Here is a 19,292-nt window from a genome sequence, read left to right as displayed (position 1 = left end):
CGGCCCCGCCCCCTCCACGTGACCGCCCGGCGGGCAGGCGGAAGTGGCTCCCGTAGCGAGGCACTGGGAGCGGCCATGTTGCAGACCCAACCCTGGGGCTGGGGATCGCCCCGGGCCCCTCCCTCCGGGCTGCAACTGCCCCAAACCCAGCCCGAACCCCGACCCCGTCCAGCCCCGCCGCCCCTTGGGGAGGAAACGCTCTGTTTTCCAAACGGTTTTATTGAAAGGTGCCGACAGCACAGGCAGCACAAAGGAACGGGCAACAAATCACATGTACAATCATCTCCTCCTTTTAAAAATGGGCAGGGGGGCTGGGAGGCGCCGCGGCCGCTCCCCCGCTCCGGGCAGCCTCTACCAAACTGGAGGTTTTTTTAAAAAAAAAAAAAAGAAAGAAAGAAAAAAAGAGAAGAGAGGGCGGGCGGGAGCGGCGGCGGGCCCTTAGGACGCGTGCTGCGCGGTGGAGAAGCAGAGCTTGAGCGTGTAGGGGTACGGCCCGTCTGCGGGGAGAGATGCGCGTGAGCGGCGCCCGCGCCGGCCCGGCCCCCGCCCGCCCCCGGCACTCACTGGGGTTCTTCATCTGGAAGTGGTTGAGGAAGCCGAGCGTCTCGAGCGCGTCGCTCTTGGACTCCCACTCGAGCAGCCCCGAGGAGCTGCGCTCGCCTGCGGGGCCGGGAGCCCTCCTGAGCGCGGCGGCTGCGCGCGGCGGTGCCGCCCTGCCCTGGCCGCGCCCGGCGCAGGGAGCGCGCGCCCGCACGGCGCCTCCCTGCCCGGACCTACTTACTCTTGCCCGAGAACACCTTCACCGAGGACGGCCGCTTGACGCCCAGCTCGTCGCAGATCTGCGGGGACAGCGTCAACCCCCGCCCCAACGGCGGCACGGGGGGAGCGGCGCGAGGAGGCGGCACCCACCTCGTAGAAGTTGTCCTCGGTCACCTCGAGGGGCGCGTTGAAGAAGTGCAGCACGTTGCTGGGGTGCTGGATGCGGTTCTTGGCCGCCTGCTCGGGCGTGGAGAAGCGGTTGTTGCGCGAGCCGCTGAAGTCCTTGTAGCTACAGGAGCCGTCCTCCAGCCCGTACGACTGGCCGGGCATGATGGCCTGCTGCTTGGACACGCTGCGGGCAGAGCGGTGACAGCGTGACGCCGGGACGGCGCGGCTCGGCGCCCGCGCGCCGCCGCGGGGACCTACCACACGTTGAGCTTCTGGCCAAACATGAAGTTGTTGTTGAGGTGGGTGATGGCGCGGTCCACGGCGTAGCCGTCCGCCATCTCCACCATGGCCGCGCCGGGCTTGCTCTTCATGAACTTGACCTGCGTGCGGGGCGGCGGCGGGATGAGCGCGGAGGGGGGGATCGGGATGAGCGTGGAGGGGGGGATCGGGATGAGCGCGGGATGAGTGCGGAGCGGGGGATCGGGATGAGCGTGGAGCGGGGGATTGGGATGAGCGTGGAGGGGGGGATCGGGATGAGCGCGGAGGGGGGGATCGGGATGAGCGCGGAGCGGGGGATTGGGATGAGCGTGGAGGGGGGGATCGGGATGAGCGCGGAGGGGGGGATCGGGATGAGCGCGGGATGAGTGCGGAGCGGGGGATCGGGATGAGCGTGGAGCGGGGGATCGGGATGAGCGCGGAGCGGGGGATTGGGATGAGCGTGGAGCGGGGGATCGGGATGAGTGCGGAGCGGGGGATCAGGATGAGCGCAGGATGAGCACGGAGAGGGGGATCGGGATCGCAGCGGGATGAGCGTGGAGCGGGGGATCGGGATGAGCGTGGAGCGGGGGATCGGGATGAGCGCGGAGGGGGGGATCGGGATGAGCGCGGAGGGGGGGATCGGGATGAGCGCGGAGGGGGGGATCGGGATGAGCGCGGAGGGGGGGATCGGGATGAGCGCGGGATGAGCGCGGAGCGGGGGATCGGGATGAGCGCGGAGCGGGGGATCGGGATGAGTGCGGAGCGGGGGATCAGGATGAGCGCAGGATGAGCACGGAGAGGGGGATCGGGATCGCAGCGGGATGAGCGCGGAGGGGGGGATCGGGATGAGCGCGGAGGGGGGGATCGGGATGAGCGTGGGATGAGTGTGGAGCGGGGGATCGGGATGAGCGTGGAGGGGGGGATCGGGATGCACGGGATGAGCGCGGAGGGGGGGGATCATGATCACGCGGGATAAGCGCGGAGCGGGGGATCGGGAGCGCGTGGATGAGCATGGAGCGGGGGATCGGGATAGCGTGGAGCAGGAGATCGGGATCGCGCGGGATGATCACGGAGCAGGGGATCGGGATCACATGGAGCGGGGAATCGGGATGCGCGGGATGAGCGCGGAGGGGGGGATCGGGACACGCGGGATGAGGGTGGAACAGGGGATCGGGACGCGCGGGATGGCGCCGCTCACCTTCTCCACGTTGCCGTAGAGGCAGAAGATGTTGAAGACGCGGTCGCAGTTCATCTTGGCCTGGTCCAGGCCGTACACCATGAGCACGGGGCTGTCGGCGTGCGGGCCGTAGTCGGGCGGCGGCGGCGGCGGGGGGGGGTGCCCGTACTGGGGGCCGTAGCGGCTCGGCCCCCGCCGGTGCCCCCCGACCGGCGGGCCCATGCGGCGGCCCTCGTAGTGCGGCGGTGGCGGCGGCGGCGGCCCGTAGCCCTCGTCGTGGTAGTGCCCGTGGTAGCCGCCGTGCGGTCCTCCTGCGGGCGGAGGAACGGGCTGGGGACACCCTGCGGGAACAGGGACACCCGCCGGGGACACCCCGCAGTGACAACACCCGCCAGGGACACCCACTGGGGACACCCCACGGGAACGAGAACACCTGCTGGGGACACCCCGTGGTGACAACCCCCCCTGGGGACACCCATTGGGGACACTCCATGGCAAGAACACCTGCCGGAGACACCCCACGCTAACAGCCCATGGCAAAGAGACCCCTTAGAAACACCCCATGGCAAAGACACCCTTTAGAGACACCCACTAGGGACACCCCACGGAACAGGCACCCCTTAGAGCCGCCCCACGGCAATAACAACCCTTAGAGACCCCCGGTGGCAGCGACACCCCCAGCGAGACCCCCGGGAAGGCCCTACCGTACTCGGCCGGGTGGTCTCCGAGCAGCGGGGGCTGCCGCTGGCGCTTGCTGGGGTTGCCGCCGGGCTCTCCTGCGGGCGGAAGCGGAGGTTACGGCGGCGCCGGGGGAGGCCGGGGCTCCTCCGAGGCCCCGGGGCGCTTTTCCCAAGGCGGGAATTCCCGGCGGAGCTGGGGGGGGGGGGGGGGTTTCGCTCCGGCCGGAGCCGCCGCTGCGGGGGAAGGAGGGAGGGGGCCGGGCCGGGGCTCCCCCCGTCCCCCCGGAGCCGCCTCTCGTCTCCTCGTCCCGCGAGCGAGCGGTAAAAGGGAGGAAAAACAAACAGGAACCAACGACAAAAACAGAATAAATCAAGAAAAGTGGCAAGAGCCCGGCCCGCCCCGCCGAGGGGAGAGGGGGAGGCTGGTACAGGCAAAGCAACAGCAGTAACAGGTTAAAACGAGCCATCACGTACAGGCAGAACACGCTCATGTCACCGTACACATCCTTTTCCCTGCGGTTTTTGTGCTTTTTTTTTTTTTTTTTTCCTCCGTGGTCCGTTCAGGTTTATTCCGAGTCATTACAAAGCCCGCAAAGAGCTACTTACAGCGCGAGTACAAAGTACAATGTCCATTGCCATATAAAAAGTCTGTATTTCTCTTACCGGCGGACGCTTCAAGAGTGAGTTAGCACAGTTCTGAAAGATGGCGGCCCATCAAACATACACTGCGACCCTGCATCACATGGTTTCAGAGTCATAAACAGGTCAAAAAGCACAACAGCGCTACAAATCTTTCTTAAAAAAGAACGAAAAAGGCAGAATCTTTTAAAAAAGAAAAGGTCTCACAGCTGTTTTTGTCCTCAGAAGGTACCGAGAGGACATAAAGGGGTGATAAATGTGTTTCCTCCGTGTTGCACCTCCTGAATTTGTGTGGTGGCTTCTGGCTCGGGCGCTCGTGGCCGTGTGCGTGTCTCCTCTGAGTGGAAATGTGCCCCGGCTACGGCCTCCTAGGGCCCTGTGTGCCCGGGGTTGGTGGGGGGTGCCGGGGTTTGCGCCGGCCCTTCTCTCCGCTCGGCGCCGCAAGAGGTGGCGGTTGAGGAGCGCCCGAGGCAGCGCGGAAAGCAAAGGGCGTCCCGGGCCTCCCGGCGGCTCCGGAGTCCGGCCCCGCGGCTGTGTTCCTAGGGCTGTGTACCTTCTCGGGGCCGCTTTTTGGTAAAGGAAATGTCATGTCTGCTGTGGCCTCTGCGCCTCTTTGTCTCTCTCTGTCTCTCTGTGCTGCAGATAAGTCCTTGGCCCGCGGGGTTGTGTTCTTGATGTACTGAGCTCAAGCTGCCGCTTTGGTTCGGGCTGCTGCGTGTTTTCTCCGGGCGGAACTACAAGGATCCTACGTGTGTGGTGTGCGGAATGTGCGGAGGCAGGAGACGGCGCCCTCGGGAGCGCCCGGAGCCGGGGACGGCCGCGTTTCCGCACCCGTCCCGCCGCCCAGCCCTGCGGCTCTGCACATCTTCTAGGGATGGCCCTTGGAGCGGAGCTTTGGATGCTCGGGAAGGTTTTGGCTCGGGTCATGTAATGCCATTGCTCGCTTCCGCACCGGAACGGCTTTTCCAAGCGTCCGCCGGCGGCACCGGAGCGGGCGGATTCCGCGCCGGGATCCCCGCCGGCTCCCGGACCCCCCCTCCAAGCTGCCCCCCCCGCCGCGAGCGCCGGAGCCGCTGCTCCGTTCCGGAGCGAGCCGAGCGCGTCCGCTCCCCTCGGGAGACGCCGAGCCCGGAGCCGGAGCCAGGCGGCGCTCCGGTCGCTAACGCGGAGGGAACCGCCGCCTCCCCGGAGGCTCCGCGCGCGTCGTCCCCGCGGCCCAGGGCGGCACCGGCCGCCGGACACGGAAGGGTCCGGGAACAGGGAAAACCCGGCCTCGGTGCCGGGCCGCCCGGCCCCCGCGCGCGGATCCGCCGGCCAGCCCCTTCCCGCGGCTCCGGGCCAACGGCACCGCATCCCGCGCGGCCCCGGACGCGTGGCGGCGGGACGGGGAAGGCGGCAGGCGCGGCGCGGCCGTTACCTTGGCCGCTGAGGTTGGGGTTGGTGTAATCCCACGTGTCCTGGTCGTTCTTGAACACGTTGAGGCGCGTGGGCTGCAACGGGACGCGCCGCGTGAGCCCCGGCCGCTCCGCAAAGGGGCCCTCCCCGAGGCGCCGCCGCCACGAAAACGGGGGCAAAACCGAGCTTTTCCGTCAAGCCCTGGGGTCCTCCAGCACCAACCACCCCGGGAGGAATCGCCTTGTTTTACCTGCTGCTCCGAGCCCTTCCGGAGAGGGGCTAATTAGCGCTAACGAGGCGGCGCCCTCACCTTGGCGTACTCGATCTTGAGCGTGCAGCAGCCCGAGTAGATGTCGGCGCCGTTGAGGGAGGCCTTGGCGCGCTGCGCGCTCTGCACCGAGTCGAACGTGCGCCCCGCTAAGGAAGCGTCGCCAACCAGGCCCTTCCCGCGCGGATTCTCCCGCCGGGAGCGCCCGGAGCGGCCCGCGTTCCCAAAAGGATATTCCACCATGGCCTGCACGCCGTTCTTGCGGAAGATGACGATGCGCTGCACGGGGCCGCACGGGTTGCAGATGGTGTAGAGCACGTCCTGCGGCGCGCGCAGAGCACGTGAGCGCTCCCGCCGGCCCCGTCTCCGCGCCCCCATCCCCGTCCCGCCGACCCACCGTGGTGATGGAGTAGATGGGGTTGAGGATGGTGAAGAGCAGGACGTTGTTGACGCCCCGCGAGTCGTCGCTGTCGCCGGGCCGCGAGATCTTCTGGCTGGTGGAGTAGTTGACGAAGGCGGCGTGGCCGGCGATGTAGATCTGGTTGTCGGCCGCGTAGTTGACGGCGTTGCAGGCGCCCAGGATGTCCTCGAACTCCACCAGCGCCTGCCGCTTCTTGGGCATCACCACCACGTAGCTGCGCGGGACGGACGCGGTCGGCGCCGGCCGCCGCCGCCGCCGCGCGGGACCCGGCGCCGCCGCGGCCCGGCCGGACCCACCTGATGGGCCCGAACTCCTGCAGCGCCTCCACGAGGTCGGCCTCGAGGACGCCGTCGATGAGGCCGCGGATGTGCACGACGGGCGACGCCGGCGTCTTGTGCGGGTCCTCGTAGCCCTCCTGGCGCCGGGGCCGCGGGTCACCCCGAGCGCCACCTCGGCCCTCCTGGGCCCGTTTGGGGCCCGTCCAGCCCCTCGTTTTACCCCGCATCCCCCCTCATTCCACCCCCTCGCCCTTATCCTGCCCCCAAACTACCCCCCATTTCCCCCCGTTCTGCCCCTCGTTCCTCCCCACCCCGTATCCTGCCCCCCATTTCCCCCCCGATCCCCAACCTGCCCCCCAATTCCACCCCCTCCGGCCCCGTTTCCCGCCCCCCGCGGCCGCTCTCACCGCTCCGGCGCCGCCGGGGCCGCCGCCAGCCCCCCCCGGCCCGCCGGGCCCGTGAGGCGGCGGCGGCTCCGCGTTCTCCGTCTTCTGGCGCTTGGGGGCGCGGCCGCCCTCGCCGCCGCCCCCGTAGTAGCGCCCCGAGCCGCCGCCGCCGCCCCCCGCCGCCATCTTCCCCATGTCCCCGCCGCGGCCGCTGCCCTCGGCGCTCTGCGGGCCCCGCCACCGCCGCCGCGACATGGCGCCTCGCTCCGCCGCGCCGCCCCCGACACGCCCCTATTGGGCCGCCCCCCCGCCACTCACGCGTCGCGCCGCGCTCATTGGCCCGCCGCGCTGCCCCTCCGGCGGCCGCCCCGCCCTCCGTCGCCATTGGGCCCGCGGCCGAGCGGACCGCGCGCCCATTGGCTCGCGCTGCTGCCCGTCAGCGGCGCCGCCACTCCTCATTGGCGGGAAGACGCGGCCTTGCGCCCGCCCACCGAGCTGGTAGGCTAGAGCGCATGTCCGTCCGAGCGGCGCCCCGCCCATCTTCATGGCCCTCCACCGAGGCTCCGCCTTCTTCTACCGACTCGCTGGGGCTCCCAGAAGGCCTTTCGGCAGCGCCGCGGAATGCTATTGGTCGGGGGGGACGCCCATCAACGCGGACACTTGGCTTTGATTGGTTGTTACTCCCGCCTGTCCCGCCTACTCCAGGAGCTCCCGCCGACAAACCCTAGCGCCCACCCACCAAAAACCTCATTGGCCAGCCTTCCCGCCAATCCGCCCCTGGGCGCGCTCATTGGCCGCTGCCCTCAGCGCTCGTTTCTGATTGGCTCTACCTTGAGAGCGGGCGCCAGGCATCGGTGCGATGAGTTTGCGCGGCCTCGGCCTGCGTTTAAGCCGGGGGGGGGACCGTTCCCAGGGGATCCGCTGGACACTCACCCCCCCCAGTATCCCCATCCCATGAATCCCAGATATTCCCAGGGAATCCCCTCAGGATCCTTCCCGGGGTCCCCTCTCGCGTGGATCCCTGCTGAGATCCCCCCTCCCCTCTGTGGGATCCTCGTGCCCCTCCCCCAGCAGTCTGCCAAGCCCCGCCCCCTGCCCGGGCCCCGCCCCACCAGGTGAGGGCAGGAGAACCCGCCCACCGCAGCAGGCCCCGCCCACCGCAGCAGGTCCCGCCCATCCATCCACGACAGGTGGCTCCATGCAGCCCCGCCCAACATAGGCCCCGCCCCTCTCCCGGGCCCCGCCCCCGACCTGCAGCTGCAGCACGATGGCCCCGCCCCCGCCTTGCTCCACCCCTCACGGCCCCGCCCCGCAGCAGGTGCCTCGCGTGGCCCCGCCCAACCCATGAACCCCGCCCCCTCGCGGCCAGGCTCCGCCCACCTCCAAAGCCCGCGGGTGAGGGGGGCCGCTCCCGCAGGCCCCGCCCCGGCAGGCCACGCCCCATCAGGCCCCGCCCCCCCGGCTCCGTGCGGCGCCGCGGGCCCTTCCCGGTGCCGCCGCCGCCGCCGATGGAGCCGGAGCCGCCGGGCTCGCGCAGGCGCCGCGGGGCCACCGGGACGCCCAGGGTGGGCTAGCGCGGGCACCCGTGGCCCCGCTGCAGCAGCCCGGGTGGCCACGGCGCCTGGCACCGTCCCCCGCGGTGGCACCAATGGGGGGACCCTTGGGTGGCGCCCCATGGTGGCACCGGGGCCGCGGGGACACCGGAACGGACACTTGGGTGGCTGAAAGTGCCGCCCTGTCACCCCCGGTGGGGGGTGGCATCACCCAGAGGCGGCTGCGGCACGCGGGGCTGTCACCAGGGCTGTCCCTTGGTCACGGTGACACGTTTGTGTCTTTTTTAGCCAGGATTGGGGGGGGGGGGGGGGCACCCCTAATCTCCCCCTCTCCACTCCAAGGTGCGGCCCCTTTAAGGGGGGGGTCCCTTTTTTGGGGGGCAGCTCTGAGACCCTCATTTTGGGGGGGGGAAGTGTGAGACCCCCCCCCCGCATTGAGCTGGTTTGAGGGTCCCCCTGAGGGGGGGGGTCTCATGGGGGGGGTGATTTGGGGTTGGAGGGCGCCCCCGCCCCCCCCGCTAGGGTCTCATTTTAGGGGTCTCCCCCCCCCCAGCACTTCCCCCCCCCCCTCCCCATTTATTTGCCCCCCCCCGCCGGGCCGGGGGCGGCGGGGGGGGGGCGCCCTCGTGGGCTCTGTCGCGATATGAGGTTTGTCCGCGATTCCTCCGTCGCGATAAACCCTTCGCTCCCACCACCCCCCGACTCGGCCTCTCCTTCATTTATGTCGCGACAACCCCCCCCCCCCACCGGGGGCGTCAGCAAACCCTCTGTCACGACCCGCCCCCCCCGCCGCACAGCTCCTGCCTCCCTGTCGCGATAGGCGCCCCCTATCGCGACACGGCAGCGCTGTCCTGTCCCGGCGGGGCCAGACGGTGCCAGACGGGGCTGGGGCCGCCCCCATAAAGGGGCCACGGGGCCGCCCCAGGCGTCACCCATGGGTGCCCCCGGCCCCTTCGACCGCTGGAGGGACTACCTGGGGCTGGCCCGCGTGGTGGCCCAGCTGGTGGCCCTGGGGACGGGGCGCGGGGACGCGGGGACACCCGGCCGGCCACCGGCTCCCACGGGGCCACCGAGGAGCGTCGAGGAGCCACCAGCGGTGCTGGATGTCCCCAAGGTGCCACCAAGGATCCCTGCAGGGCCACCAGCAGTCCCTATGATGCCAGCAGCTGTCCCCAGGATGCCACCAAGGATGCTCAATGCGCCATCAGGGACGCTGGCAGTCCCCAAGGTGCCACCAAGGATGTCTGCAGGGCCACTAGCAGTCCCTATGATGCCAGCAGCTGTCCCCAGGATGCCACCAAGGATGCCTGTAGGGCCACCAGCAGTCCCTATGATGGCAGCAGCTGTCCCCAGGATGCCACCAAGGATCCTCAATGCGCCATCAGGGATGCTGGCAGTCCTCAAGGTGCCACCAAGGATGCCTGCAGGGCCACCAACAGTGTCTTTGATGTCATCAGGGGTCCCCTCGATGCCACCAGCAGTCCCTGTGGTGCCATCAGCGGTCCCCAAGACGCCACCAAGGATGCCCGCCACACCATCAGGGACCCTGGCAATCCCAAGGTGCCACCAAGGATGTCTGCAGGGCCACCAGCAGTGTCTTTGATGCCACCAGCAGTCCCTGTGATGCCATCAGCAGTCCCCAAGAAGCCACCAAGGATGCCCGCCACACCATCAGGGACCCTGGCAGTCCCAAGGTGCCACCAAGGCTGCCCGATGCACCCTCGGTGGTGCCATCAAAGGTCCCCACGGTGCCCCGGGGCGTCCCCAGGACGTCCCCGCGGGGCTGCAGCTTCTGCCGCCGCAACGGGGAGTCGCGGCGGGTGCACGGCTCGCACGCGCTGCGCGGCCCCGACGGCGCCGTGGCCTGCCCGGTGCTGCGGCGCTACGTGTGCCCGCTGTGCGGGGCCACGGCCCGGCCGCGCGCACACGCTGCGCCACTGCCCGCTCAACCGGGCGCCGCGCGCGCGCCCCCGCCGCACCGCCGCGGCCGCCGCACCGCCGCCGGGCGCCGCCTGCGCCGCTGAGCGGCTGCACCGGCCCGCGGGCACCGGTACCAGCCCGCGGGCACCGGCATCGACCCACGGGCACCAGTACCAGCCCACGGGCACTGGCACCAGCTCATGGGCACCGACCCACGGGCACAGAGCCACAGGGATGGGGATGACATCATGGGAATAGGGATAGGGACACGGTAATGGGGATGGGGACATGGGGATGGGGACGGGGCCATAGGGGTGGGAACAGGGCCGAGGGGATGGGGATGAGGCCACGGGAATGGGGACGGGGACACGGGGATGGGGAGGGGGCCGTGGGAATAGGGATGGGGACACATAATGGGGCCATGGGGGTGGGGACGGGGCCATAGGGGTGGGAACAGGGCCAAGGGGATGGGGATGAGGCCACGGGAATGGGACGGGGACACGGGGATGGGGACATGGGGATAGGGACGGGGCCGTAGGGATGGGGACGGGGCCGTGGGGATGGGGATGAGGCTGCAGGAATGGGGATGGGGACACGGGGATGAGGACATGGGGCCGTGGGGATGGGACTGTCCCCCCACCACACTTTTTTGGGAATCCTGTCATTTTCAGGAGGATTTTCCGTGCCAGCCCCGTTTCAAGGGGATATTTTGCCTTTTTTTGGGGGGGGGGGGGGGGAGGTTCATGGGTGGGAGGGGGGCACCCCTGGGTGCTGAAGATGGGGAAGATCTCGGGGGGTTCGGGGCTGGGGTCGGAGGGTTGGGGGTGCCCCCCCCCCCCACTTAATAAACCTGTTTGGAGGTTCCGCCACGTCCTTGGCCCCTGCCCTCCCCGCGATCCCCATCGACCGCCCCCTTTCCTGAACCCCCAAATCCGGATCCCTGCAGCCCCCTGGTTCCTCCCCCCGCCCCCATAGGCGTTATCAATGGGGGGGTCTCGGTTATCAATGAGGAGGGGGCGACCCCAAGGCTATCAATGGGGAGGGGCGTGGCCTCGCGGTTCTCAATGGAAAGGGGCGTGGCGTCGCGGCTATCAATGGGGAGGGGGCTCTGTTATCAATGAGGAGGGGCGTGGCCTCGCGGCTACCAATGGGGGAGTGGTCTCGCGGTTATCAATGGGGAGGGGCTCTGTTATCAATGGGGAGGGGCGTGGCCTCGCGGTTATCAATGAGGAGGGGCGTGGCCTCGCGGTTCGCAATGGGGAGGGGCGCGTTCTTCCCGGTCCGGGGATCGAACCCGGCTCTCTTAGCGCTCGCCTCCCCGCCCCCGCCCATGACTGACAGGGGAAGAGAACCAATCGCCTCCGCGGAGGCGGGGCGAGCACGGCCTGGGAGCCAATCAGAGCTGGCGACTGGCGCGGGAGGCCGGGCGGGAAGGAGGGGGGCGGCCGTTGAGGGACGCGGGGGAGGGGCGAGGCCTCGGCGTTGACGGGCAGCGTCGGGAGCCAATGAGATGGCGGGGCCCCTTTGTGGGCGGCCAATGGGGAGGCGAGGGCGGCGGTAGGCGGAGCTGCGGGGAGGCGGCCGAGGCGCGGGGCGGGCGGTGAGTGAGCGGGACCCCCAAATTTTGCTTTTCTTCCCCCAAATCCCCGCCCCGCGTCTTGGGCTGCCCCTTTCCTCCCCCAAAAAGCCCCCTCCGAGCGCTGGGCTTCCCCTTCCCCCGATCACGTGTGGGTTCCCGGCTCCCCAAAACCCCCGTTTCCCAAAACACCCCCCAAGGCCTGGGTTACCCCAGCCCCTCCCCAAGCCCTTATTTACCCCTCCAAAAGCCCCTCATTGCCCCCCAAGCCCTTATTTACCCCCCCAATAGCCCCCCAGGCTCCCCCTGTGCCCCCCAAGCCCTTATTTACCCCCCCAATAGCCCCCCAGGCTCCCCCCGTGCCCCTCAAGCCCTTATTTACCCCTCCAAACACCCCCCAGGCCCCCCCCGTGCCCCCCAAGCCCTTATTTACCCCTCCAGAAGCCCCCCAAGCCCTTATTTACCCCTCCAATAGCCCCCCAGGCTCCCCCCGTGCCCCCCAAGCCCTTATTTACCCCTCCAAAAGCCCCTCATTGCCCCCCAAGCCCTTATTTACCCCTCCAGAAGCCCCCCAAGCCCTTATTTACCCCTCCAATAGCCCCCCAGGCTCCCCCCGTGCCCCCCAAGCCCTTATTTACCCCTCCAAAAGCCCCTCATTGCCCCCCAAGCCCTTATTTACCCCTCCAAAGGCCCCCCAGGCTCCCCCCCGTGCCCCCCAAGCCCTTATTTACCCCTCCAAAAGCCCCTCATTGCCCCCCAAGCCCTTATTTACCCCCCCAATAGCCCCCCAGGCTCCCCCCGTGCCCCCCCCAAGCCCTTATTTACCCCCCCAATAGCCCCCCAGGCTCCCCCCAGTGCCCCCCAAGCCCTTATTTACCCCTCCAAACACCCCCCAGCCCCCCCCCGCCCCCCAAGCCCTTATTTACCCCTCCAAAAGCCCCCAGGCTCCCCCCAGGCCCTTATTTACCCCTCTAGAAGCCCCCCAGGCCCTTATTTACCCCTCCAAACACCCCCCAGGCTCCCCCAATCCCCTATTTCCCCCCCCGGCCCCAGGCCATGGCGCGGGTGCAGCGCGCGCAGGCCGAGTGCGCGTTCCGCGCGGGCGCGCACGCCGTGCGCATGGCGGCCAGCGGCGACGCGCTGGAGCTCGAGGTCGAGGACCGCCGCACGGCCGACCAGTGGCGCGGGGAGTTCGACGCCGCCTGTGAGTCCCGATCCCGCCGTTCCCGACGGCCGGATCCGCGTGGGAGCCGCTCGGGAGCGGCTTCGTCCCTCTGTGTCCCCTCGCAGTCATCGAGGACCTGACGCACAAGACGGGCAACTTCAAGCAGTTCGGCATCTTCTGCAGCATGCTGGAGTCGGCGCTGACGCAGGTGAGGCCGGGAATCCCGCCGGGAATGCCGCCGGGAATGCCGGCGGTGCCAGCGAGCGGCCCCCGCAGAGCAGCGACGCCGTGAGCCTGGACCTGCTCACGTACGCGGACCTGGAGGCGCTGCGCAGCCGCAAGCTGGGCGGGCGAACCGCGCCGCGCGCCGCGCCGGCGCCCGCGCTGGGCTCCAAGCGCTACCTCATCCTCATCTACTCCGTGGAGTTCGACAGGTAGCGCCCACGCGGATCCGGGCGCGGATCCCGGATCCCGGTGCGGATCCGGGTGCGGATCCCGGATCCCGGTGCGGATCCCGGTGCGGATCCCGGATCCCGGTGCGGATCCCGGTGCGGATCCCGGATCCCGGTGCGGATCCTGGTGCGGATCCCGGATCCCAGTGCAGATCCCGGTGCGGATCCCGGATCCGGGCGCGGATCCCGGTGCGGATCCCGGATCCCGGTGCGGATCCGGGGGCAGCGCGGCCGCTCCTCCCGCAGGATCCACTACCCGCTGCCGCTGCCGTACGCGGGCCGGCCCGACCCGGCGGCGCTGCAGGAGGTGATCCGGGAGCTGCGCGAGGAGCTGGCGCTGCTCAAGGGAGCGCCGCGCGACGCCGACACGCGGCGGCTGCGGGACGAGTGAGCGGCGCCGCGATCCCGCCGCGTTCCCGGCGCGTTCCCGGTGCTCATCCCGGCGCTCATCCCGACTCTCTCCATGGACCAGGCTGCGGCGCGCGCTGGAGGAGAAGCGGCAGGCGGAGGCGGCGGCGCAGGAGCTGCGGCGGGCGGCGCGCGGCGCGCCGGACCCGCGGGCGCTGCAGCGGGCGCTGCGCGGCCTCGAGGCCGAGCTCCGCAGCGAGCGCAGCCAGCGCCAGCGCGAGCGCAACCGGCTCTCCGCGGAGGTGAGAACCGCGCGGCGCCGGGAGCGCCGGGAACACCGGGAATCCCATCCGTGCCCTCCCGCAGCTGGCCCAGGCCAAGGCGACCGAGCGGAGCCTGCGGCTGCGCGTGCAGAGCCTGAGCGCGGAGCTCGACGGATACAAGAAGGGGTGAGTGACAAGAAGGGGTGAGTGACAAGAAGGGGTGAGTGACCGTGGCCGCCGCTGCGGGGGACGCCCGAAACCCCCGTGTGGCCCCGCGGCGACGCCGCGGGGCCACACGGGGGTTTCGGGCGTCCCCCGCAGCGGCGGCACCGGCTCCCGTCCGCGCTCGGCGTCCCGGGACGGCGCCCGGTGCGATCGCGTCCCGCCGCGCTTCGACCCCACGGCCTTCGTGCGGGCCCGGCAGCGGCGGCAGCAGGAGGCCGAGCTGCGCAGGTGAGCGCGGGCGCCGCGCGCTCGCGTTGTCATTGTCACCGTGGGGCGCTCACCGCGTGTCCCCCGCCGCAGCGAGCGGCACCGCCGCACGGGCGCCTCGTGGGGACGCGACAGCCCCGCGCGAAGCTGCGGGCGCAGCTCGTCCGGTGAGTGAGCGGCACCGCCGCGGGCCGCGGGGATCCCGACTCCGTGATCATCCCCGTGGGTCCCGTCCCCCCGCGGGTCCCGTTTCCGTGACCGTCCTCCATTGGATCCTGTCTCCGTGACCGTCCCCATGGGTCCTGTCCCCCCGGTCCCGTCTCCCCTTGGCTCCTGTCCCCGTGACTGTCCCCCCTCACGGGTCCTGGAGATCCCGTCTCCGTGACCGTCCCCGTGGGGTCCTGTCCCCCTGGTCCCGTCCCCGTGGAGCTCCCGTCTCTGTGACCGTCCCCATGGGGTCCTGTCCCCCAGGTCCCGTCTCCTCTTGGCTCCCGTCCCCGTGACCGTCCCCCCCCACAGGTCCTGGAGCTCCCGTCTCCGTGACCATCCCCGTGGAGTCCTGTCCCCCTGGTCCCGTCCCCCCTGGTCCCGTCCCCCTGGAGCTCCCATCTCCGTGACCGTCCCCATGGGGTCCTGTCCCCCCGGGTCCCGTCTCCCCGGTCCCGTCCCCCCGTGACCGTCCCCCACTGCGGGTCCTGGAGCTCCCGTCTCCATGACCGTCCCTGTGGGTCCTGTCCCCCCGGGTCCCGTCTCCGTGACCGTCCCCCATTGGCTCCTGTCTTCGTGATCGTCCCCGTGGGGTCCTGTCCCCCCGGGTCCCGTCCCCCCTCGGTTCCTGTCTGTGACTGTCCCCACGGGTCCCAGAGCTCCCGTCTCCGTGACCGTCCCCCTTCGGCTCCCGTCCCCGTGACCATTCCCGCGGGTCCCGTTTCCGTGACCGTCCCCCACCGCGGATCCCGGAGCTCCCGTCTCCGTGACCGTCCCTGTGGGTCCTGTCCCCCCGGTCCCGTCCCCCCTCGGTTCCCGTCTCCGTGACCATCCCCGCGGGTCCCGTTTCCATGACCGTCCCCCTTTGGCTCCCGTCTCCGCAGTGGAAAGCGCCCGGAGCCGGCGCTCGGCCGCGAGCTCGGCGAGCGACGCCGACGGATACGCGGAGCCCCCCAGGTAACGGGGCGGCGGGACGGGCGCGCGGGTGCCGGGATCGGGATTGGGATCGGGATTGGGATCGGGCTGCCCGCGCGCTCCCGCTCCCGCAGGGGCCGGAGGAGAGCGCCCCGCGCACGGAAACCCCTCGGATCCGCCGCGTGGAACAGCCCCGGATCGGTGAGCGGCCGGATCGGGGCGGGAGCACGCGGGAAATGTGGGGAAGCGTGTGGGAAATGTGGGGAAGCGTGGGGGAAGTGTGGGGAAGTGTGGGGAAACATGCGGGAAACGTGGGGGAAATGTGGGGAAAGTGCGCAGGAAACATGGGGGAAGTGTGTGGGAAGTGAGGGGGAAGCGCATGGGAAACATGGAGGGAGCACACGGAAAGTGCCAGGAAGCGCATGGGAAACATGGAGGGAGCACATGGGAAGTGCCAGGAAGCACATGGGAAACATGGAGGGAGCACATGGGAAACGTGGGGAAACCAAGTGGGAAGCACGCAGGAAACGGGAAGCATGCGGGAAATGGGGAAATGCGGGAAGCGAGCGGGAAGCATGTGGGAAACAGGGAACCACGGGAAGCATGCGGGAAGCCTGGGAAAGATGGGGGAAGCAGGCGGGAAGCGTGTGGGAAGAAGCAGGAAGCACGTGGGAAGCGTGTGGGAAGCGCGCGGGATCCACGGCACCGCTTCCCGGCGTTCCGGTGCCCTTCCCGCGCCCGGCACCGCCGCGTCCCCCCGCAGGCCCCTCGCGCGCCCGGTCCCCGCAAGACGCCCGCGTCCGGCGGCACCGGCTCCGGGAAAGGTGAGCGCGGCCGCGGGGCCGGATCCGGGTGTCCCGGCGGTTCCGGGCGTCCCGGCGGTTCCGGGAATCCCCCCGTTCCGGGTGTCCCGGCGGTTCCGGGTGTCCCGCCGGACCGGCGCCTCCCCCCGCAGAGAACCGGTGCGCGGAGCCGCCCGCGGAGCTGTCGGAGATCGACGCGCGGCTGCAGGCGCTGCAGGAGTACATGAACAACCTGCGCACGTGACCGGAGCCTCCCGGGATCCCGGGACGGGAACGGGGGGACCCGGGCGGCCCCCGCCGTGGGGCTGCCCCCGCCGTGGGGCCGGGCCCCCCGTTTTTGGTGTAAATAAACGTTTTGCGTGGCCGCCGCCGTGCCGTTTCGCCCTGTCCCCCGCGCTGCCGCCTGTGTCCAAAGGAGCCGTCGCGCTGTCCCCACCAGGGCTTTATTTAAGCACAGGCAGTGAGAGGGGCCGGAGGAGAACAACAGGCGGCAGGAGACAACACCACGGGGCCGACAACACCACGGTGGGTGCCAACAACACCACAACCGGTACCGGCAACACGACAACCGGTGCCGACACCACCACGGTGGGTGCCGACAACACCGTGAGTGGAGCGGTGACACGGCTGCAGGCTGGCGGTGCGCGTCCGGCTGTAGCCCAGGTGGCGTCAGGCGGCACTACAGGCGGTGCGTGTCCGGCTGTAGCCCAGGCGGCGTCAGGCGGCACTACAGGCGGTGCGTGTCCAGCTGTAGCCCAGGTGGCGTCAGGCGGCACTACAGGTGGTGTGTGTCCGGCTGTAGCCCAGACGAGGCAGCGGCGCTACAGGCGGCACTACAGGTGGTGCACGTCCGGCTGTAGCCCGGGTGACGTCAGGCGGCGCTACAGGCGGCGCCGCGGGCTAGAGCGGCCCGCGCAGCTCGGGCAGGAGGCCGCAGGCGGCCACGATGGCGGCGGCGGCGGCCACGGCGCGCAGGTCGTCCCGCGCCGTCCCCACGCTGTGCGCCGCGCCGGCCGCCGCCGCCGCCGCCCGCGCCAACGGCGGCCCCAGCGCGCGCAGGCGCCGCGCGGCCGCCCCGTAGCGCCCGCCGGCCGCGGCGCCCGCCGCGTCGCGCAGCCGCGCGTTGCCCCCGCGCAGCCGCTGCTGCAGCAGCGACGGCCCCGCGACGCCGCCCGGGGACACCGGCACCACCGGGGGGGCCTCGGGCTGCGCCGGCCCCCCCTCGTTGTCATTGTCATCGTTGTCGCCGTCGCTGTCGCCGTCGCTGTCGTCGGTCTCGGGCGCCTCCCCCGGCACCTTGGAGCCCGCGCGGGCGCCGCAGGCCGGTGCCGGTGCCGCCGGCTCCGCGTCCGAGTCGCTCTCCGAGGCCTCCCCCGGCACCAGCGCGGGGGGGGGAGCCGCCATGGCCCCCGCCTGCGGGGGGGGGGGGTCAGCGGGGCCCGGAGCGCCCCCCCCCCCCACCGTGTCCCCAGGGGCTGCCCCTGCCCCATGGGGACCCCCTGCCCCATGGGGAGCCCCCAGCCCCCCCCCCCACCAGCCCCATGGAGACCCCCTAGCTCATAGTGACCCCCTTCCGCCCCATGGGGACCCCCTGCCCCATAGGGAGCCCCCAGGCCCCCCCCCCCACCGTGTCCCCAGGGGCTGCCCCATGGGGACCCCCTGCCCCATAGGGAGCCCCCAAGGTCCCCCCTAGCTCCATGGGGACCCCCTGCCCCATGGGGAGCCCCCAAGGTCCCCCCTAGCCCCATGGGGACCCCCTGCCCCATAGGGAGCCCCCAGGCCCCCCCCCAGCGCTATGGGGACCCCCCCAAGCTCCCCCATCCCATGGAGACCCCCAGCCCCCCCCCAGCACCATGGGGACCCCCTGCCCCATGGGGAGCCCCCAGGCCCCCCCCCCCACCAGCCCCATGGAGACCCCCTGGCTCATAGTGACCCCCTTCCGCCCCATGGGGACCCCCTGCCCCATGGAGACCCCCAGCCCCACCCCCAGCACTATGGGGACCCCCCCGGCTCATAGTGACCTCCCCCCTGCCCCATGGGGATCCCCCAAGGCCCCCCCAGCGCCATAGGGACCCCCCCAAGCTCCTCCACCCCATGGGGACCCCCAAGCCTCCCCCCACCAGCCCCATGGGGACCCCCAGGCTCACAGTGCCCCCCTCCGGCCCCATGGAGACCCCAGCCCCATGGGGACCCCCAGGCTCCCCCTTTCTCCCCCCAGCCCCATGGACCCCCCCCCCCCCCGCTCCAGCCCCGCTCCGGGCCCCCCCTCCCCGCCGCGGCCCCCTCCCCACCTCGCGCGCGGCGCCTCCGCGAGTCACGTGAGCGCCGTCACGTGCCGCCGCCTCCCGGAAGTGCCCTCACTCGCCATGGCGGCGCGGGGCGTTGCCAGGAGTGCGCAGGGCGCATGCGCGGGACGCGCGGCGCCCCCTGGCGGGCGGCGGTGGGAGCGCCCTGCCCCGCGGGGGGACATTGGGGACACGACGGGGGGGGGCCGGGACACGGCGTGGAATGGGAGCCTGTCCCCAACCCCAGGGGACCCCCATGTCCCCAACCCCAGGGGGCCCCGATGTCCCCATCCTGGAGGACCCCCGTGTCCCCCATCCCACTGCACCCTGATGTCCCCATCCTGGGACTCGCGTGTCCCTGTCCCCCTGTGCCGCGCCAATCCCTGGGGACACAAGGACACGACCTGGAGCTTGAGCCGGTTTAATGGGAGCCAAGGGGCGGTGTCCGAGCCCGGAGCCGTCCCTGTCCCCCTCCCCAGGTCCCAGCACCGAGGACCGTCTCCATGATGATGCCCGTGACCATCCCCATGTCTGCCCCTGTCCCCGTCCCCATGCTCGCATCCGCCCTTGTCCCCATGCCCATGCTTGTCCCCATGCCTGGCCTTGTCCCCATGCAGGTCCCCATGCCCATCCTTGTGCCCATGCAGGTCCCCATGCCCGTGCTGATGCTGGTCCCCCTGCCTGTCCTTGTCCCCATGCTGGCCCCCATGCCCGTCCTTGTCCCTATGCCCATGCTTGTCCCGCTGCCCGTCCTTGTCCCCATGCAGCTCCCCATGCCCATCCTTGTCCCCATGCTCATGCCCATGCTGGTCCCCCTGCCCGTCCTTGTCCCCATGCTGGTCCCCATGCCTGTCCTTGTCCCCATGCTCATGCCCACGCTGGTCCCCCTGCCCGTCCTTGTGCCCATGCAGGTCCCCATGCCCATGCTGATGCTGGTCCCCATG

The 19,292-nt window shown here is 70.8% G+C and overlaps 3 protein-coding genes across 4 annotated transcripts; 1 reads left to right on the top strand and 2 right to left on the bottom strand.

Annotated features, from left to right (window-relative positions):
* Positions 1-425: 425 nt before the first annotated feature.
* Positions 426-6,704, bottom strand: HNRNPL (heterogeneous nuclear ribonucleoprotein L). 2 transcript variants are annotated; one of them, XM_088531708.1, is made up of 13 exons: positions 6,451-6,704; positions 6,062-6,180; positions 5,742-5,979; positions 5,580-5,665; positions 5,387-5,483; positions 5,099-5,171; positions 3,067-3,138; positions 2,384-2,673; positions 1,186-1,307; positions 910-1,111; positions 782-839; positions 565-693; positions 426-497 (listed from the first exon to the last, which is right to left on the bottom strand). In XM_088531708.1, the coding sequence occupies exons 1-13, from the start codon at positions 6,682-6,684 to the stop codon at positions 439-441; spliced, it is 1,779 nt and encodes a 592-aa protein (XP_088387834.1). In that variant the 5' UTR covers positions 6,685-6,704; the 3' UTR covers positions 426-438. The 2 variants fall into 2 exon arrangements, with proteins under 2 accessions (XP_088387834.1, XP_088387835.1); XM_088531709.1 differs by having other exon boundaries at positions 565-660.
* Positions 6,705-12,534: 5,830 nt separating this feature from the next.
* CCDC61 (coiled-coil domain containing 61) lies at positions 12,535-16,307 on the top strand. Its single transcript, XM_088531691.1, is given in 11 exon segments — positions 12,535-12,682; positions 12,769-12,851; positions 12,920-13,077; positions 13,342-13,482; positions 13,568-13,745; positions 13,810-13,892; positions 14,028-14,305; positions 15,230-15,302; positions 15,395-15,461; positions 16,024-16,084; positions 16,216-16,307. Coding segments are annotated over 11 exon segments (1,362 nt in total).
* A 656-nt stretch (positions 16,308-16,963) lies between these two features.
* On the bottom strand, positions 16,964-18,382 carry BLOC1S3 (biogenesis of lysosomal organelles complex 1 subunit 3). The gene is made up of 2 exons (XM_088531710.1): positions 18,355-18,382; positions 16,964-17,476 (listed from the first exon to the last, which is right to left on the bottom strand). Exon 2 carries the CDS (start codon positions 17,465-17,467, stop codon positions 16,964-16,966), a length of 504 nt encoding a protein of 167 aa, XP_088387836.1. The 5' UTR covers positions 17,468-17,476; positions 18,355-18,382.
* Positions 18,383-19,292: the final 910 nt, after the last annotated feature.

This window comes from Tinamus guttatus, unplaced genomic scaffold (genome assembly GCF_059628265.1).
Source record: "Tinamus guttatus ecotype Peru unplaced genomic scaffold, ASM5962826v1 Tinamus_guttatus_pri_ptg000425l, whole genome shotgun sequence".
In the NCBI taxonomy this organism is placed as follows: Eukaryota; Metazoa; Chordata; class Aves; order Tinamiformes; family Tinamidae; genus Tinamus; species Tinamus guttatus.
The sequence above is the reverse complement of the archived record's forward strand: the minus strand, read 5'-3'. Positions and strand labels throughout refer to the sequence as shown.

Bases quoted from the DNA above. Each gene is read 5' to 3' on its own strand.
- BLOC1S3 (XM_088531710.1), bottom strand. From the start codon at position 17,467: ATGGCGGCTCCCCCCCCCGCGCTGGTGCCGGGGGAGGCCTCGGAGAGC.
- HNRNPL (XM_088531708.1), bottom strand. From the start codon at position 6,684: ATGTCGCGGCGGCGGTGGCGGGGCCCGCAGAGCGCCGAGGGCAGCGGC. The intron at 5,484-5,579 runs ATATCCTTTTGG...AGCGGGGCGCAC, and splicing joins GGCGTGCAGGCCATGGTGGA to GTTCGACTCGGTGCAGAGCG. The intron at 3,139-5,098 runs GTAACGGCCGCG...TTCCGCCCGCAG, and splicing joins CCCCAACCTCAGCGGCCAAG to GAGAGCCCGGCGGCAACCCC.